The 20367-nt window shown below is 45.7% G+C and overlaps 1 protein-coding gene across 2 annotated transcripts in view; it reads right to left on the bottom strand.

Annotated features, from left to right (window-relative positions):
- Nucleotides 1-20367, bottom strand: part of KIAA1755 (KIAA1755 ortholog) — a 178025-nt gene that overhangs the window by 5437 nt on the left and 152221 nt on the right. For both annotated transcript variants that reach the window (XM_073606536.1, XM_073606535.1), the window contains exons 18-20: nucleotides 19586-19763; nucleotides 13275-13388; nucleotides 11364-11597 (exon numbers count right to left, since the gene is read on the bottom strand). In XM_073606536.1, the coding sequence (XP_073462637.1) occupies nucleotides 11364-11597; nucleotides 13275-13388; nucleotides 19586-19763 (526 nt within the window). The remainder of the gene's footprint in view (nucleotides 1-11363; nucleotides 11598-13274; nucleotides 13389-19585; nucleotides 19764-20367) is intronic.

The raw sequence follows: 20367 nt of genomic DNA, 5'->3' as shown, positions 1-20367 counted from the left end.
AGCCCCTCCCCTTTCCCCTGCCGCCAGATTTGGACAACTTTTAAGCAGCAGTTCCAGAGGAGGAGGAAGTGGCTAAATAACCCTTCTGCTCCTCTGAGTCACAGTGAGTTTTGTTTTCCTTTGCTTCAGGAATAGAAAGCAGCAGCATGGACAGTGATAGGGAGAGGGGCAGCAGCATGGTAGGTTGGTTGTTTAGTGCAGGCAGCAGAGAGAAAGGGGAACAGGATCCGAGGAAGACATGCTCTTACAGTTTGTTCATGTTCATCCTGACACCAGGCTGTGAAAGATCTTCATCAGAGACTTGCATTCCTTTAAACTAGCAGAAATTTTGTTTCTTACATTAGATCTCTACCTGGGATAAAAGAATGCAAGGTCTGTGTGTTCTGTACCTCTGCTTCATCTTAAAGCCTTAGGGCTCGTTCATACTCATTTTGCTTTCTAAAGAGCACTCGAGCACTCCACATGCAGATCACTCTTTAGAAGGCATTAGACACCCACAGCCACTGCCTTTATGCAGCTAACGGGAGTAGCAGTTGGGGGTGAGGGTAAAAACTTGGCTCAACTGCAGGGTTTAACAGCCCCCCTCACCACTTGTGTTAATGATTTCTAACATTGCTGGTGTTAAGATAAGACAATAAAAATACCACATTACTCTCAACTTTTGTGTATATATATATATATATATATATGTGTGTGTGTGTGTGTATATATATATATATATATATATATATATATATATATATATATATATATATATATATATATATATACACACACACACTTATTTAGTTTATTTTTGGTGGTATGATTTACTGGTAAAAATTATTAGTGCCCCCCAAGTTTTGACTGTGGCATCTTGTGTACCCCCCCCCCCCCTATATATTGTTCCTAGTCGCCGCTGCGCCCAACAGGCGATTCCTAGTCCTGGCCAGCGGGACTTCACAGAGAGGCTGGCCGGGAGGTGGGATGGAAAACAAGCATGGAGTGCTGCCACCTGCCAGAGCTATTAAAATGGGAGTGTGATCAAGGAGGACATCATCACTCAAGTAAGCAGATTTATTAATTAATTAGCAATGGTATTGGTATTATGCCCCAGGAAGGGGGTTAATGCACTGTCACTGATGTATTAGTGGCCAGTGGCAGTTAATTAACCCCTTTGTGCTGCATTAGTGGTACCAGTGGGTTAATTAACACGGACACTGGTACCACTAATGCAGCACAAGGGGGTTAATTAACTGCCACTGGCCACTAATACATCAGTGACAGTGCATTAACCCCCTTCCTGGGGCATATTACCAATACCATTGCTAATTAACCACTTGCTAACCCACTGCAGGTGGCAGCTACAGGCACCAGGACATACCCACATGTCGCTGCCTGTTTCGGGTTTCTCCCACCTACTCCCCTGTAATTGTACACAGCGACAGTCTGGTATTTGTGGCTGGGATCTGCTGATCGGCTGTGTCTAATCACAGCCCAGAGCTCTGTGTTAACAATCAACACAGCGCTCTGTACAGAGGGAACAATCACTTTTTTTTTCTTTTCTGTGCAAAGCAGGGAAAATAAACAAATCAGTCAGTAGTAAAAAGCAGCTTACATTACACATTGTTAGATACAATTAACCCCTTGATTCCCCCTAGATGTTAACCCCTTTCCAGCCAGTACCTTTAGGAAAGACTACAGTTGAATGTTATATGTTTCAGTGAAAAATAGTGTAATCCCTTGATTTTGCACTTTTATATGTTAATATTTTGTATTGAGGGTTCTTTTTTGCTGAAGGCCATGTATGTTGGTTGAGAAGTTTGTGATATTTTTTGATTTTGCATTTTTCCTATTTATGTGAATATTTGGTATTGGGGCACTACCTCACACAAAATAATGCAAAACTGAAAACTTTAGTATGTTCACATGGGCCTTGACAGAAAAAATAGTTACCAGGCCTTTCTACAAGCACATTTTTTTGCATTATTATTTCAAAGTGCCTCCAATAAAAATACATATAATTAAAATGTGTGAGTGAACTCTGTTTCTATTGCATTAAACTTAATTGAATTTGTATTGTTTTAAGTATATTCTTGTTTTGAAACAACATTAATTCTTTCTTAAAAACGGGGGGGGGGGGGCACAGTTTGACATCTTCGCCCTGGGCACCAAATGGCCTTGTCCCAGCACTGCCGCAGTGCCCCATTATCACTTCCCGGTTAACCTCCGTTAACCGGGAACCACAATCCTGAGCCATAGCAACGCTAGGCTCCCAAAAAAGACTCTTACTTTTACCATCCACCTTCTTTTGCCCAGACCAACGCCCGCCACAGCACCCAAGAATAACACCTTAATCTTGGGTGCCCCTCCACACCCGAAGTGCTCTCTGTATGCCATCTTGTAGCCCCCAGGCCCACAAATCAATTCCAACCTCGTTCAAATGCACTCCATCCGCTCTTAAATACCGCCATGTCTCGAACTCGAGTTCCAAATGCCTAACCGCCAGCCCACCGTTATTTACTACAAACTTGCTAACTTCCCTATTTATTTTTTTACGTGCCCTGTTGACCCCCTCAACTGATCTCGCCATCCTCCAGGAAGTCCGGGCCACCATGTCTGACCAAACAATCACCATTTTCGGAAAGGCTTCTCTCAACCGCAAAACATCCAACTTGATGTCGCGCTTCAGGTCCACCATAGATCTAATACCCAGGTCATTACCGCCAGCATGTATTACCAATACATCCGGCGGCCTATCGCGCTGTGCATAACGATGCACCTCCGGCACCAATCTGCCCCACAACATGCCTGGGATCCCCAGCCACTTTATGCACGCTTCCCTCCTGCCAAAACCCAATTGCCTCCCCTCGTGTCGGGCGTCCCCTCTCCGAGCCCCCCACGCCACATAGGAATGACCCATGATCCAGACCATCCCAGGCAGCGAATCTGAAATAGACAAAAACACAGGAAACCATACTATAACCAACAACCCTATTAACACTTACCGAACCATACCCATATCTCTATTACACCACAAATAATTAACCTACAAACTAACCACCAAATTGGGCCGCACATAAGATTGAAACCTCTTGGATGCCCATCTACCAATCTTTTTTACCATCTCCTCCCCCAATCCATTCCTGGCTGCTTCCGTGGCTGCTCCTATCCTGAAGGAATGTGACGAGAATTCCTTCTCGGTCAGTCCTAAACCCCGGATACATTTTGCAAAAACTGCCCCAAATTGGAATCTGGATAAACATTCACCACCTGAATGTACCAAAAGGGGGCCCATTCCCGCCGGGCGCAAACTCAAAAACTCCCGCACTGTCCCAACTGGGCACAACACCGAACCCACAACCGGATACACCCTAACGATTCTGCCCCTTCCCAGTTGATCGGTCTTTGATTTTCTCAAATACAACTGCAAGGCTTCCGCCTCACACTTCACATCCTGATAATTCAGCCCTCCCTGTACCTTCTTGGAAGGGCTAACCAACTCCCCTATTCTAAAGGCCCCAAAAAACGCTAATAAAAAGGCTACCTTGAACAACAGCACTTCATAACCTGAAGAGCACACCCTCTCCAGTTGTGCTATAACACCCTGCAAAATCTCGAATGTCACCGGCCTTCTCACATCCTTCTTAACCCAAGCCTTTCTGTAACCCTTCATTGCCTGCCGGACCCAGAAGTCTTTCGTAAAATCCATCTGACCCTGCAACTTAAACAGAAAGGCCAACCCAGATACATTCTTATTCACTACAGCTGCAGACACACCCTCCTCCATCTTCCTGGCAATGTAGTATATCAAGAGCAACCGCACCTCTCCACCCACCGGCTCCTCCCCGATTTCATTCACAAAATCCATCCATTCCTGCCATACCCTGGTATAAGCCGCCCACGTAGACCCACTTACCGAGTTCTTTATCCATCCGGCGATGAGGCCAATGCTATCCCCCACAGCCAGTCGGGACAAGGAACCCCGTGTTGCTCCGCCTCCGGCGCCAACTCCCGGAACCTTTCCCACTGGAAGCGAGACAACGCATCAGCTATAACATTTTCCACCCCTGGTAAATGGACCGCATGAATGAAAACATTCAGTTGCAAACAACGTAGTACCAGATGTTGTAATAGCCTAATCACTGGCGGAGATGATGCCGTGTTCCTATTAATTACCTGTACCACACCTAGGTTGTCCCCGTGGAAACGCACCTTCAGGTCCCTGAATGATGCTCCCCATAACTCCACCGCCAGCACCACCGGAAACAACTCCAGCAGCACCAGGTTTTTTGTAAATCCTGCTTCCAACCACGACTGAGGCCAAGGCCCAGCACTCCATTGTCCCTGAAAAAATGCCCCAAAACCGGTTGAACCTGCGGCATCAGTGAACAGTTCCAAGTCAAAATTGCTGACCGGACCAGCCATCCAGAAAGCCCTCCCGTTAAAAGCTTCCAAAAAGGTGTGCCACACCTTTAAGTCCGCTCTATGTGTTTCTTTTAATCGAACGAAATGCCTTGGCGATTTTACGCCGCTCGTGCTGGCCGACAACCTGCGACAGAAGACCCTCCCCATTGGTAATATGCGGCATGCAAAATTAAGCTTACCCAATACCGATTGTAGCGTCTTCAGTCGCACTTTCCGCAAACCCATGAGCCCCGCAATTTCCCTCTTCAGGTCCTCCAGTTTATCGCCCGGCAACCGGCATTCCATTGCTTCCGTGTCTAGCACAATGCCCAAGAACGTGATGACCGTACTCGGTCCCTCCGTTTTGTCAGCCGCCAATGGAATGCCAAATTTGTCTGCGATATGTTCCAGCGTAGCCAAAAGCACCGCGCAGATCCTTGAATCAGCTGGGCCCATGCAGAGAAAGTCATCCAGATAATGAATTATAGAATTCACACCTGACACCTCCCTAACTACCCATTCCACAAACGAGCTGAACTGCTCAAATATCGCGCACGATATAGAGCAGCCCATTGGTAAGCATTGGTCGACATAAAATTCGTTGTTCCAATGACATCCCAACAACCGAAAGCTGTCCGGGTGTACTGGCAGCAGTCGGAAAGCTGATTCCACATCTGCCTTTGCCATGAGAGCCCCCTTTCCATACCGTCGCACCCATCCCACTGCCGCATCAAATGATGTATAGGTCACGGAACACTCACCCTGGTCTATCGCATCATTGACCGACCCCCCTTTTGGGAAAGATAAATGATGGATTAGCCTGAATTTTCCTGGCTCCTTCTTTGGGACCACACCCAGCGGTGACACCACCAAATTATCCAACGGCGACACCGAAAAAGGACCTCCCATCCGACCCAATGCAACCTCCTTCCTTAGTTTCTCAGAAACTACCTCCGGGTGTTGCATGGCTGACTTTAAATTAGGCGACACAGGCGGGATAACCGACAGATTGCACGGTATCCTAAATCCCACTGAGAAACCTTCATCCAACAATTGCGCTGCTTTCTTGTCTGGGTACCTACCTAGAAACGGCCGCATCTTTTCCACTCTCACCGGGGTCCTCCCTTTTGTTTGCAGTTTCTCCTTGCCTACCCTTTCCTTGTTTGAAACACCTTGACCCCGGGTGGGATCCCCCACATCCTGAACACTCATGCTTGTACTTACATGAGGTTCCGAACCTGCAGGTCCCGGCGTTGTATTGCCAACAAACCCCCTTTTTGTTTCCGACCGTATGTCCCTGGGTGGAAGGTCCACCGGTCCCTCCTGGAAAAAACTGGTTGGGGGCCCTCGTCGTCGTCATCGTCAATCTCATCCATAGGCTGATGTCCTTGTGATCCCAACGGAGCGCCGGTCTGATTGCCCTCCGTTGACGGAACTGTTCATCGTACCTCAGCCACGCCGTGCCCCCATAAACCCTGTACGCCTCTCCGATAGCATCTTGATAGCAAAATAGAGCTGAGCAATGCTCCGGGTGCTTCTCCCCTATCACACTTGCCATAATCGCAAAAGCCTGCAACCAGTTTGCAAATGTTCTAGGGATCAGCCTGTACCTCCTCTTCTCCTCGTCCTCCTTCTTTGAATCATCAGGTTTCACCCTATCCAGATTAAATTTCTCTAACGGCAGTAGGGAAAATATCTCAACATATTCACCCTTCCACAGTTTTTCCCGCACTTCTTGCTTCAGGTGCGCGCCCAACGGTCCCTCATAGCATACATACACCTCGCACCTGGCTGCATCATCCAATCTGGTTATATCCTGCCTACTTGTGGTCTCAGCTGTCTCGTCCGTCCCCTGCGCCCCTGTACTCCCGGGCGTTACCGGTGCAGGCGTGGCCACCGCCGCCGTGACCGAAGGCCCCGCCGTTGTCCCTCCCGTGAGTGCCACCGCCCCGGTGCCTCCTGCCGGCGGCGCCCACGCTGTTGCAGGGCCCGAGGGAACCGTCCCTGCTCCTTCAAAGCGCTGCAGTAGCTCCCTAATGCCTGCTAAAACCCCCCCCCAATGCTGTAGCCCCCCCACTGCCTGACACCCCCGACCCACTGCTGCCCCCGCCCCCCACTGAAACCCCCGTCCCCCCCACTCTGGCCTGACTGGAATTAAGGGATAAAACATTGGACTCACCAGGCTGCACAGGCGTAGCCTCATCAGCCGGAACAGGGATCTCCACCGCTGCTGTTCGCTTTTGCTGGGGTACCGATTCTTCCTCCGACCCGGACCATCCACCTGTTCGATCGCTGCTTCTCTCTTCTTCTTCCTCTGACGAAGGCCCGCCCGGCCTGGCCGCCGGGGTTGCCGCCGTGACTGTGGCAGTACGCCCCCGCCTCCGCGTGTCACATCCGCCCGCTGACTTGCAGGTTGCCTTGCCCGGACCGGTGTGCCTGACCTCAGTCCTGCTGCCTGGTACATGTGGTGCCCCGCTGGGCCGACCCCTCTCGATCCTCCTGTGTGCCCTTGCCGTGGAACCGGACGGCCCAGGGCTTGCTGCACGTGTCCTCTCCCTTGATGCTGGCTGACTCCTGCAGGGGGCGGGGCTCACACTCCTCACTCTGCCCGCTCTGCTGGGCCGCGCCGCCGCTTCCATCCCTTCCAGACGATCGCTCCGCCGGGTCCCGTCGGCGTTCGCTCTGCCGCCATCCGCTCCGGCCATTCTCTTTGGCGGTGGGCCCACCGCGAGACCCGAAGGAGTCCCGGGTTGCCGCTGTCCAGAAACCCGCTGGTTGGGGGAGAACCGCTCGGGCGGCCGGGACCGCCGCGTTCTGGCGCCGCTAGACCTACCCAGCGCCTCAGGCTGACTGGTCTGCAAAGCCGCAGCTATGGTCTCTTGCAGCCATGCTGCCCCACGAACCACGGCCTCCTTCCTGAGCTGCTCCATAAGTCCGTCCAGCTCCATCTTCAATGAACTTTCTCCAACCACTGTTACTCCCCCTTGGGCGGGGTTAACCTATAAAGCCCTGTTTGATACCTCCCCCTCGGTTACTTTTTTGTACCCACCCCTTAAACTATTAACTCCCCTGTTCCCACAGTCATGTATGCCCTCCGCTATGCATTACATGCTGTTGCTACGGGCTTCTCTGGGAAGCTGCAATAAATCAATCAGCTCTGTTTATATTTGTTGCGGTGCAGCGTTGTGTTATAGAGAAGACAACATGTGAATTTCCTGCATCGACATGCATTTTGGTATCCAAAGAATGTAAGGCTCAAATCCAGCCAAAACACCTTTCCTTAAGGCTCGATTCACATCTATGTATGTTGCTTTTGAGCGTTTCTGCAGTGCTTTTTGTGGTGCTTGCTGCGTTTTTGAACATGCGTTTTTGCCGCGTTTTGTGGTTTGTTTTTTTTTTACACTGTGGTTGCTTAGCAACCAGCTATATACAGTGTAAGAAAAGAAATAAAAGAAAAAGCAAATCGCGGCAAAAACGCAGTAAAAACGCAGTACTTGCATTTTGGATGCGGGTCCATTGAATTCTTTTACCTGCAAAACGCTGCATGAAAAAAATGCGTGTTTTAATGCATTTTGCAGAAATGCAGGGAAATTTTTTTAACATGGGTTCCTATGGAACATGTTCACATCAATGCATTTTTTTGCCTCTGCGTTTTTGGAAAGGGCCGAGGACTTTTTTTCCCGCAAAATGCAGCGTTTTGCATGTAACAGATTTCAATGGACCCGCATCCAAAAGTACCGCGTTTTTACAGCGATTTTGCCGCGATTTGCATTTTTTTTAACTGTATATAGCTGGTTGCTAAGGAGGGGGCCAGGAAGCCGCATCCTTAACAACCGATGAGTCATCAGTCAATGTAAAAAAAAAAAGAATTGGCAGCTAAAAAAGAAATGGAGAAAAAACAGAGTGGGGTCCCCCCCTGGTCCATACCAGGCTCTTGAGTCTAGTATGGACCCGGAGGGGACCCTAATGCCAAAATTTTAAAGAAAAATGGCGTGGGGTCCCCCCAAAATCCATACCAGACCCTTATCCGAGCATGCAGCCCGGCAGGTCAGGAAAGGGAGGGGACGAGCGAGCGCCCCCCCCTCCTAAACCATACCAGGCCGCATGCCCTCAACATGGAGGGATGGGTGCTTTGGGGCAGGGGGGGGCTCTGTGCCCCCCACCCCAAAGCACCTTGCCCCCATGTTGATGGGGACAAGGGCCTCTTCCCGACAACCCTTGCCCGGTGGTTGTCAGAGTTTGCGGGCGGTGGGCTTATTGGAATCTGGAAGCCCCATTTAACAAGGGGGCTCCCGGATCCCGGCCCCCTCCCCTATTTGAATGAGTATGGGGTACATTGTACCCCTACCCATTTACTAAAAAAAAGTAGTGTAGTGTCAAAAAACGCATAGTGTGAATTGAGCTTTAGGGTTAAATCAGGTAGTGAGGAGGTGACATATAACCTCCCAGTCCACCACCCTCTGAAAATGATCCACCAAGGGGCAGTAAGGGTTGAGAACAAGCCATAAAGTAGAGATAAACCATAACTGAATCACATGTTGTTTGTTAACCACTTCAGTTCCGGAAATGTCTACCCCCCTTCATGACCAGACCATTTTTTGCGATACGGCAATGCACTAATTTAACTGACAATTGCGCGGTCATGCAACTCTGTACCCAAATAAAATTGATGTTCTTTTTTTCCCACAAATAGAGATTTCTTTTGGTGGTATTTGATCACCTCTACAGTTTTTATTATTTGCGCTACAAACAAAATAAGACCAACAGTTTAAAAAAAAAAAAAAAACGCAATATTTTTTACTTTCTGCAATAAAACATTCCCAATAAAAAAATGTAAAAAGATCAAATTTCTTCATCAATTTAGGCCAATATGTATCCTGCTACATATTTTTGGTAAAATAAATCCCAATACATGTATATTGATTGGTTTCCACAAAAGTTATCGCGTCTACAAACTATGGGATATTTTTTATTTATGTATATATTTACTAGTAATGGCAGTGATCAGCGACTTATAGCGGGGCTGTGATATTGTGGACAAATCAGACACCTTACTGACACTTTTGACACTTTGTGGGAGCCAGTGACACTAAAACAGTGAGCAGTGCTAAAAGTATGCACTGTCACTGTATTAATGACACTGGCAGGGAAGGGATTAACATCAGGGGCGATTAAAGGGTTAATGGTGTTCCCCGGGTGTGCTTACTAACTGTGGGGGGGGGGGGGATTTGCTTTGACTGGGAGAATGTAAAGATCCATGTCCCTGCTTAGCAGGAACATAGGATCAACAGATTTCCCTCTCACAGAAGAGCAGGCTGCCTTGCTTATATAGACAGACCGGCATTCTGCCTTTCTCTTGAACGATCGGCAGGTCCCGGAGGATAACGCGTCTGCCGTACCCACTGATTGGCTCCCGTTGTGTTCAATTACAGCAGAAGCGGGTCACCGACGGTGCGTGTGCGCCCCAGACCTGGAAGTGTCAGATCACGCACTAGGTTCGTGATTTGGCACAGAGCGACCGCACTGCTGCAGTATATGTAAGTGGGGCAGCCACTAAGCGGTTAAAGAACTCTGCAATATAAATAATTGCCATTTTTAATTAAAAACATTTATTTATATAATTTTTCATTCTTTGTTGCATCCCAGTGCTGCTGTCTTCCTGAACCCTTTTTTGCCGCCACGCCATGTCTAAATGTACAACAGCAATGCTTGCATGGCAGTTCTTAGGGTGCCCATCTAGCTCCTCTATTCACAGAAGCCATACTAACAGCAATTTCATGGGGGACAATTAAAAAAATATTTTTGCCCAGAGTTGGGCTTTAATTGTTAGCAATAATGTGACTGGGCTCCTAAAGATCGCCCGTGTACTGTTTAGCTAAGAGATCTTAGACTGGACACCCCGATCTGACAAAGAGAGAAGCAATATTTGAGGGAAAAGTAGAGAGTAGCTTCTTTACATTGCTTGTAAATAAAGCATACCACCTTGCTAGTGTAGAGCATGCTGCTAGGTAAATTTACTTTGGCTCCCCTCTCTGGAGCAGAGATTGATCATTTAGGGCTGCTCAGTGTTTCACAGGCTGCTGTTCTGTTACTCCCCCCTGTCTTCCCAGAGGATTCTATAAGTATAGTGGGAGGAAGGGCAAAACAAGTAGCCTAAATATTTATGGAACTCCACCCAATCCCTGGGAGGTGTGCCCAGAAGGTGGAGAGAGCTCATAAATAGCCTGAGGCCTGAGCAGCAGTGCAGTGTTCCTGAGTCCAGTCCTGCAGAAGGAGACCCCTTGTGAGGGGACTCTGCTCCCCTTGTGCAGAGTCTTAGAGGAAGACTTGTGGAAAACACCAAGGTCCCAGCTAGGCTTAGCTCGGAGGGTTGGGAGAATCTCACTGGAGAGGGGGAGGAGGAAGTTGGAGGGAAGGAGTCCAGCTGCCCTATGGGGGGTGTGACCCTACATCTCCCTCGCTAGGAAGAGGCTGGTGGATATCAGCAGGAGGCAACTGATGATCCTGTGGCTGAGTGAGTAGATGACACTCAGAGCTAGAGGAAAAGTGACTGTGTGTAGCTTTTACCTCTGAAAGGAGTACAGATCACCAACAGCATAAAAGATCCTGTGGGACATTCAGCAGTTTGTGCACTGCAGGCAGAAATTTAGGAAACCTCAAATTATTTAGTTCCACAGTTTTTGGCTATTCCATATCCCCTCTCCCTATCCTAGTTCATCGTTTCCAATAAAAACCCTAAAAAGAACCCCTAGACTGTTTTTTTTCAGCCAGTGAAAGAATGAAGAAAATGCTGTGTGTCTGGCTGTGGGTGGCTAAATGTGGATATAGGACCGAATTTACGAGTGGCTCCTTAGGGGGTAAGCTACAAAAGCATTAGAAAATTTCTAAATTTGCATCACATTGATGAAAAAATATTTCAATAGTAATACGTCCTTTTAAAATTGTAAAGCATGCACAATGATCTTAACTTTACTCACTTAAGAAAACGTTGGCCTCCTTTTCATGGAGGGGTTCTGCTCTACAGCATCTCCAGGGCATGTCAGATCCATGCTGGGGGCTGAGAGAACCGCGGCCAGAGGAAGTGGAGGAACACCCGCCTAGAGAAACGGCACTGCTAGCACTGCTCCTGGAGCCCACTGACATGGAGCGAAGTGGAGGAGGAGATGTGGGGAATGGTAAAGCAATGGCTGGGGGGGAGTGTAGATTTTCATCTGGGAAAAGAAAGGTGGAAAAGAATAATAATTACAGTAAAAATTCACAACTTTCCTTGGGTTCACCAACATGTCTTACATGTATTACCAAAGTCCACCTAGAATCACGGATGTGGTAATTAGTAAATTTAGAAAAAATTAAGTCAGTGTTACATCTTTATGCTTCAAACAACGAGTTTCCCGTCTTCTTAAAGGTGGTCGAACATTTAGTAAGACGTGATATTTTAAAGATTTACATTATGAAATAAATTAAACAAAGAAGAATGTTTTTATTCCTGAAATGTCAACTCTTACTCAACATTCTTCCACCATTAATAAAGTGATGGAAGACCTGAAGTACAGAGATAACTTGGTTTCTTCATAGGACCTTTTAATGCCATGGATGCTTGGCAATTGGACTGTCAAAAGTGAAAACACCCTCCAGGAACCCATGAGCCGGCCCCTACACCATTATAGTAGTGATGCAGAGCCAGTGGAAGGAATCATAACCAAAAGAGTGCTGGAGGCCAAAGATCTTTCAGCAACCTTCTCTCTTCACCACAGCAGAGTTTGGTGGTGAGCATAGCAGGAGAGTTAAGTATTATTTGCTTGCTTTGCGGAGGGCCCTTCTGGTTACCTTTTTTAAAAAGAAACAGTCGCTTTAGGAAATGAAAGGGCCTATTAGGCACGGCAGCCCAAACACTTACCCTTTCTGTAACCCGAACACTGACCTTTAATGTAATATTATTACTTACCCTACCTGTAGCTCGAACACTAACCTTTACTGTAAGACTATTACTTAACCCTCCCTGTAAACCTAACACTAACCATCACCGTAACCATAACATTACCTTCACAATCACCCTAACACAAAGCCTCACAGCAGGACCGGATAAACATAGGGGCTATTGGAGCTGCAGCTCCAGGCCCCTACCTTAATAAAGGCCCAGCAGGGGCAGACTGACCATTTGGGCTCTTGCATAAATAACACTAATCCTCTCTGTAACCCTAACATTAGACTTCCTTGTAAGTCCAACACTAAGCCTCTGTGTAGTCCTAACCCCTCTTGTACATGGACGGGCTGGGGTGGTAAAAAAAAAGGAGTTACGCCACAGTTTTACAGCCCTCTGACTGCCCAACTAAAACCTAACACATGGGGGGTCTATATAATGCTGCGGCTGCTATTGTTTGCATGGCAGTAAATTTAACACTGCTTGTCAAGTTGAATGGACCCGTCAGATTCACCCAATAAAGTCAATAGGGCACGTTAGTTCCATTCAAAATGGTAATTTGGCAAAGAAAAAAAGAAGAGCAAAAAAAAAAGGGGGGGGGGGCATTTACGAAGAAGCAGTATCTCCTTCTGAATCCCTGAAATCTGCTCTCTGAAAATCATTCCACCACAGATCGCTTTCAGATATTGCTACAGTGTGAACACTAACCCTCCCTGATTTAAACTTAGACCTTCTTTGAATACTCACTTCTCCTGCATTGGCATTCTCCCTGCCAAGGACCGACCCTTCCTGTGCTGAAAGATCCCAGCAGCAGAACCATGGTGCCCGAATCTCCTTTGTTGCCCCCAGCTAACATTGAGCTCTACCATGGAATTAAAATACGGCTATGCCACACCTGTACAGAAATTGAACCGAAAGTGTAGAACTCACACATTGTCTGAAATCCTTCTAATTCAAAATATATTACCTGCCCCTCCGGTCAGAGGGATGGCCCTGCTACTGATGGCTGCTTCGCTTGGCTGGATGTCAGTGAAAGGTTTACATCCCAGACCTGAGAACGCTCGCTCCTGTCTGCGCATCTCTGCAGTACAATAATGCAGGAGGTTAGTAACTTGGGAGTAAAGCAGAAAAAAAAATGAAAGACTATAACTTTATAATAAATCGTCCCATCCTTCTATCCTTAACCACTTCCAGGCCGGCCCAATTTTGGCATTCCTCGTCCTCACATGTAAAAAAACATAATTTTTTTTGCTAGAAAATGACTAGAGAACCCTCAATATTATATCATTACTTTAGCAGAAGCCCTAGAGAATAAAATGGTGGGCATTGCATATTTTTATGTCACACAATATTTGCACAGCAGTTTTCAAATTAAAAAATAAATAAACGTTAATGAATTTTAATGCACAAAAACACAATATAATACCCAATTGTTTGGTAAAATATCAAAGAGGATGTTACACCAAGTAAATAGATACCAAACATGTTATGCTTTAAAATTGCGTCCACCTAAAATCTCTATAGGCAACGCTTTAAAAGCCTTTACAAGTTTAAGTTTAAAGTTATGCATGAGGTCCGGCGCTAAAATTATTGCTCTTGCTCTGACGTTCATGGTGATACCTCACATGGGTGGTGTGATCGCCGTTTACACATGCGTGCGGAGACCTACGCGCACATTCGTATTTGCATGTGAGTATAGGGGAACAGGGGCACTTTTTTTTTTTTTACATTTTATTATTCTATTTATTGATAAACAGGACAAACAATATATATATATATATATATATATATATATATATATATATATATATATATATAAACAAAGTAATATTTTAATCAATATCTCAATGAACACAAGAACAATTTCCAGAATTTTGACAAAACTGGGTTTTATAGAACATTTGTTTAGCTCATTACATGAAAGTAAGGTTAATATAACTCAGATTACAAAATTTTAATTTTTACTAATTATGATGCAAAAGTGAATACACCCCGCTACAAAAACTACTACATCTAATATTTTGTATGGCCTCCATTATTTGTAAGGACAGCACCAAGTCTTCTATGCATGGAATGAACAAGTTGGCGACGTTTTCCATTCTTCAAGAACGACCTCTTCTAGAGCCTGGATGCTGGATGGAGAGTGATGCTCAACTTGTCTCTTCTGAATTCCCCATAGGTGTTCAATTGGGTCATCGTCACAATTCTAATCTTTTGGGCTCTATACACCACCACAATGGATTTGAAACGAACAAGATGTGCTTTAACTGCAGACTTTCAGCTTTAATTTGAGGGTATTTACATCCAAATCAGGTGAACGGTGTAGGAATTACAACAGTTTGTATATGTGCCTCCCACATTTTAAGGGACCAAAAGTAATGGGACAGATTAACAATCATCCATCAAACTTTCACTTTTTAATACTTGGTTGCAATTCCTTTGCAGTCAATTACAGCCTGAAGTCTGGAATGCATAGACATCACCAGATGCTGGGTTTCATCCCTGGTGATGCTCTGCCAGGCCTCTACTGCAACTGTCTTCAGTTCCTGCTTGTTCTTGGGGCATTTTCCCTTCAGTTTTGTTTTCAGCAAATGAAATGCATGCTCAATCGAATTCAGGTCAGGTGATTGACTTGGACATTGCATAACATTCCACTTCTTTCCCTTAAAAAACTCTTTGGTTGCTTTCGAAGTATGCTTCGGGTCATTTCCATCTGCACTGTGAAGCGCCGTCCAATGAGTTCTGAAGCATTTTGCTAAATATGAGCAGATAATATTGCCCCAAACACTTCAGAATTCATCTTACTGCTTTTGTCAGCAGTCACATCATCAATAAATACAAGAGAACCAGTTCCATTGGCAGCCACACATGCCCACGCCATGACACTACCACCACCATGCTGTTGTTCCAGAACTGTGAAGGCTTTTTTAGATGTTGTTTGGCAAACTCTAATCTGGCCTTTCTGTTCTTGAGGCTCACCAATGGTTTACATCTTGTGGTGAACCCTCTGTATTCACTCAGGTGAAGTCTTCTCTTGATTGTTGACTTTGACACACATACACCTACCTCCTGGAGAGTGTTCTTGATCTGGCCAGCTGTTGTGAAGGGTGTTTTCTTCACCAGGGAAAGAATTCTTCGGTCATCCACCACAGTTGTTTTCCGTGGTCTTCTGGGTCTTTTGGTGTTGCTGAGCTCACCGGTGCGTTCTTTCTTTTTAAGGATGTTCCAAACAGTTGATTTAGCCACACCTAATGTTTTTGCTATCTCTCTGATGGGTTTGTTTTGTTTTTTCAGCCTAATGATGGCTTGCTTCACTAATAGTGACAGCACAGGGAGTAACTGAAGCAAGTACCGGATCAGCATTCTCACCAAATGGGGACAGTGAAGAATGAGGAAACTTCAGTGGGAATCCAGACAGGGACCCAGCCAGTGGAGGTGACACTTGCAGAAAATCTGTTTTGTCAAGCCAGGGACTGAGCAGGCCAGGGGGGTGAAGCTTGAGAGGTATCTAGAGTGCCAAGCTAGGAACCCAGCAGAGAAGCAGGGGTGACGCTTGAGGAAGATACCTCCGTGAAGATTGGAGGAGCTCAAGGGATTCAGTGGCAGTGAATCAGTGGGTCTAGTGAGAGACTGGGAGCTCAGTAGGCTGAAGAACTACAAGGAGTGATTGTAGTGAAAGTGAAAGAACTTTTTGTGTTAGGATTCCTACCTTAGGAACTGTTAAAGACTGTTGCCATAGGAGACAGCATTCCTGCACATGCAGATGTGTCATCTTTATGGGTGCCTTTCCCTTCGTGGCTGTCCTATTGAAGTCTTGGAGTCTGCCAATTAATCTTGCAACTACCTAAGGGTGTCCTGGTCCTAACCCTCTCTCCCTCAAAAAGTTTGCTAAGAGAAATAAACTTTCTTTTGCATTCAAGATGTGTCTAGTAGCCAATAACTTTAACTACTGTGCACCCATCATGCCTCACAACCCCCTACATACAGAAGGATGTCAGCTATCCTAGGCTCTGGAGGTTCTCATTGGATCAAAGGAGGCCTGGGACCTTGCTACATACCCAGTTTCCCCGAAAATAAGACCTAGCGTGATTGTCGGTGATGGCTGCAATATAAGCCCTACCCCCCAAATAAGCCCTAGTCCTTGTAGGTCTTATTTTCAGGGTAAGGCTTATTTTCGGGGAAACAGAGTAGGGCTTATTTGGGGGGTAGGGCTTATATTGCAGCCATCACTGACAATCACGCTAGGTCTTATTTTCGGGGAAACAGGGTATATATATATATATATATATATATATATATATATATATATATATACACATACACATACACACAGTGCCTTGAAAAAGTATTCATACCCCTTGAAATGTTCCACATTTTGTCACGTTGCAACCAAAAACGTAAATGTACCCCGAGGGTTAAATTAGAACAGTTTCAACGACCCAAGGACCAGGGGGTTGCTCTGCCTAACCCATGGTTATAGTCCATAGACCTCAAGATTACACAGGCATTGCTTCAAGTCACGTCAAAATTGCAGCAAAATCGAGTCAAAATCATGGCAAAAATTGCGGTAAAAAAAGTCGCACAAGTATGAAAGGAGCCTTAGGACTAATTCCACAAGCTCACTGTCCCCATCTGCACTATCCATTATGCGATTTCATATGAAAACACAGGACATACCGGGGGGCTTAGAATCCTCATGTTTTAATACTTCTAACAGGCTGTATCCCACGTACTCCCTGATTCAAAAAATCTGGTTAAAGGTGCGGTCTATACAGAGCGTTACGGGATTCACATACTACAGTCCGCTCTGGCATAACCTTGTGTATAAGGAACTAGTGAACCTGCCCTGTGTGGGGATGTGGACACGATGGGGCATCACTCATTCATTTGAGGCAGATTTTTCAAAATGGATTGCTCTGGTCCTTTGAGGACTTCCACCTTCCCTCCACAATGTACTTCTACTACCTCCAGGTTCGGCATGCTGTCCACTCCCAGGGTGTATCGGCTGACTGGCCTCAGTCCCCCACCCCAGTGTTTTGGTATATTCAGTCTGTACAAGACACCAAGGGGTTTATTTCTAATTTCTATGGAACGCTTGCTGTCCTACTTAGAAGGTTACCCTTGTAATGCCAAAGGGAAATGGGAGCAGAATGTGGGTCCGATAGATGATGAGCTGTGGGACAATGTCCTTGAATCAATACTACATAGCTCATCGAACATGGTGCAAAGACTCTCCCAACTGTATATTGTGCTCCGTGCGCACTATACTCCCTTAAAATTACACTGCATGGGTATCCTACAAACTCCACTGTGCGCTCAGTGCACCACTATGAATGGGGATCTTATACATCTTCTATGGCGCTGCCCCAAACGACATTGTTACTGGGAGGCAGTGGTTATTACTATTAACTCAGTTTTACATGTTACAATGCCACTTGAGCCCATCAGATGCATACTGGGGATCTTGGACGAGTTCCCGATAACTGAACTTCAAAAAATAGCTATTAACAGAGCCATGTTTCAGGTCCGTAGGCTTATTCTGTTACAGTGGAAGAGTGATAGCGCCCCCACTCATAAAGAATGGGTCTTCAGTATAGGACATACTTAAACTTAAAAAATTATTATTCCAGCACCGTGTCTGTCTGCACAGGTTTGATATGGGATGACTGGCTAGCAGTACCAAGTCTTACACCCATGGATTCAGTAATGGATAGAATATTGGGTTGAATTGTACCTTATAGTAATCAGAGGTGTTGTTGGACCTGTTCACCCTTGTTTCTTACCAAATGTTTTACTGCTACAGGGCGGCAACTGTGCGCATTTCCGACCTGTAAGGGGCGTGTGTGTGCCACTGGCACGACGCTTCTGCTGTAAATGTTCACAGCAGATGCCGATCTGCGGGTGCCAGGCACTTGATGTCCTCCGGCACCCGCCAATCATCGGTAAAGAACACAGACGGGCGATCTGCCTATGTAAACAAGCATTACAATGCGGCCGCTGCGCCACTATGAGATCCCTGCTCGGCGCTCGGCTCTCCTCTCCCTGCCTGCTGTGATGATGGGCGTGCAACGCACACCACGGCTGAGCTGATGCTGAAGGACACATGGAGTCTCCAGGTCAGGTAGGTCAGTGTGTGTCACTAGCGTCAGTGTATGTATGTCAGGTAGGTCAGTGTAGGTCAGGTAGGTCAATGTGTGTCAGGTAGGTCAGTGTATGTCATGTAGGTCAGTGCATGTGTGTCAGGTAGGTCAGTGCATGTGTGTCAGGTAGGTCAGTGCGTGTCAAGTAGGTAGGTCAGTGCGTGTCAGGTAGGTAGGTCAGTGCCTGTCAGGTAGGTAGGTCAGTGTATGTTTAACACCTTTCCAGCTAGTGCCATTAGTACAGTGACAGTTCATATTTTTTACCACTGATCACTGTATTAGTGTCACTGCTTCCCAAAAAGTGTCAGTTAGTGTCTGATTGTCCACCACAATATTGCAGTCTCGCTATAAGTTGCTTATCGCCGCTATTACTGGTGAAAAAAATTTAAAAAATAGATAGAGATTCCAGTAAATATCCCACGGTTTGTAGAAGCTATAACATTCGCCTAAACCAATCAATATACACTTATTGGGTTTTTTTTTACCAAAAACATGTAGCAGAATACATATTGACCTAAATTTATGAAAAATTTTTATTTTTATAAATTTTTTTAATGGGTATGTTTTATAGCAGAAAGTAAAAAATAATGTTTAGTTTTTTTTCAAATTGTATTTATAGCGCAAAAAGAATAAAAAAATTATTAAAAGAATTAAAAAAAAAAGTGGTGAATTAAATACCACCAAAAGAAAGCTCTATTTGTGGAAAAAAAATGTCATAAATTTTATTTGGGTACAGGTTGCACGACCGCACAATTGTCAGTTAAAGTAACGCAGTGCCGTATCGCAAAAAATGCTCTGGTCAGGAAGTGGGGGGTAACTCTTCTGGAGGTCAAGTGGTTAAAGCGGAATCCGTTAGATTAATATAACGCAGGTTACTCTTTTTTCAGTCACCGTTCGGCCATGGTGAAAACATATTAGTCTATAAAATATGCTGAGTAATCTCTTTTTCCAGGCAAGACTGCACCATGGGAAATTGTGTAACACATATCAGTGTAAATTACAGGGCTGACTTGATCATGGACAATGCCTATAAAAAGAATGCAGTGTCCTTGGTGACATTAAAGCAATCTAAGCGTTCAGAAGGCAATAAAAAAAAAAAAAGTGCTTTGTTTCAATAAGATCAATATTATGAGTTCACCTCGGTTTTTTATTGCCTGGTCCCACAGAATCTTCTGTATGTCCTCAGTCCAAGCTTCCTTGACATCAGCAGATGGAGCCTGAAAAGTGTACGTGTCCTCCGATTTCCTCCTTCGAAACCAGATTTCAAAGCAGAGTCCACTGCCTCCCAATGTGTGAGTTAAGCCGATTTCTGAAGTCTGAGAAAAGTCAAGGATAGAAGATACTGTATATTAAAGTGTTACTAAACCCAGGACCCTGCATTCACTATATCTGGTCTCCCACAGTACACAGAACATGGAAATGCAATTGTTTTAGTAAATATAAAATGCTAAATACCTTTTCTCATCAGCAGTAGGGCTTCTACCATTGTCCAACCAAGCACTGGTTAAAGCTTGTAGGAGGAGTTTTCTGACTGTCCAATGAGACTACAGGACTCCTGACCCTCTATCTGGACAGTGCTGATTGGCCCTGTGCTGATCACATGCACTCCCCCCCCTCCCCCCCCAAAAAAAACCTCTCTAGCAATACACACCAAACTGAGCATGTGCAGCCTGACTCCATAGACTCTGTGTTATCGTGAAATTATCAGGGGACAGCGGAAGAAGGATCAGAGAAAACAGCATAAAGCAGCCTTTGTACACAATGTGGAGGATTAACCCCTTAGGTTCCACAGTGAGTATAACAAGCATGCTTTACTGCATATACAGACTGATTTTACTGTTGTGGGTTTAGTAACACTTTAAGCTGGCCATACAATATACAATTTTCTTTAGATTCGCCTTTACCTATGTAGTGCTAGGG

This window comes from Aquarana catesbeiana, linkage group LG12 (assembly GCF_042186555.1).
Source record: "Aquarana catesbeiana isolate 2022-GZ linkage group LG12, ASM4218655v1, whole genome shotgun sequence".
NCBI lineage: Eukaryota > Metazoa > Chordata > Amphibia > Anura > Ranidae > Aquarana > Aquarana catesbeiana.
The sequence above is the reverse complement of the archived record's forward strand: the minus strand, read 5'-3'. Positions and strand labels throughout refer to the sequence as shown.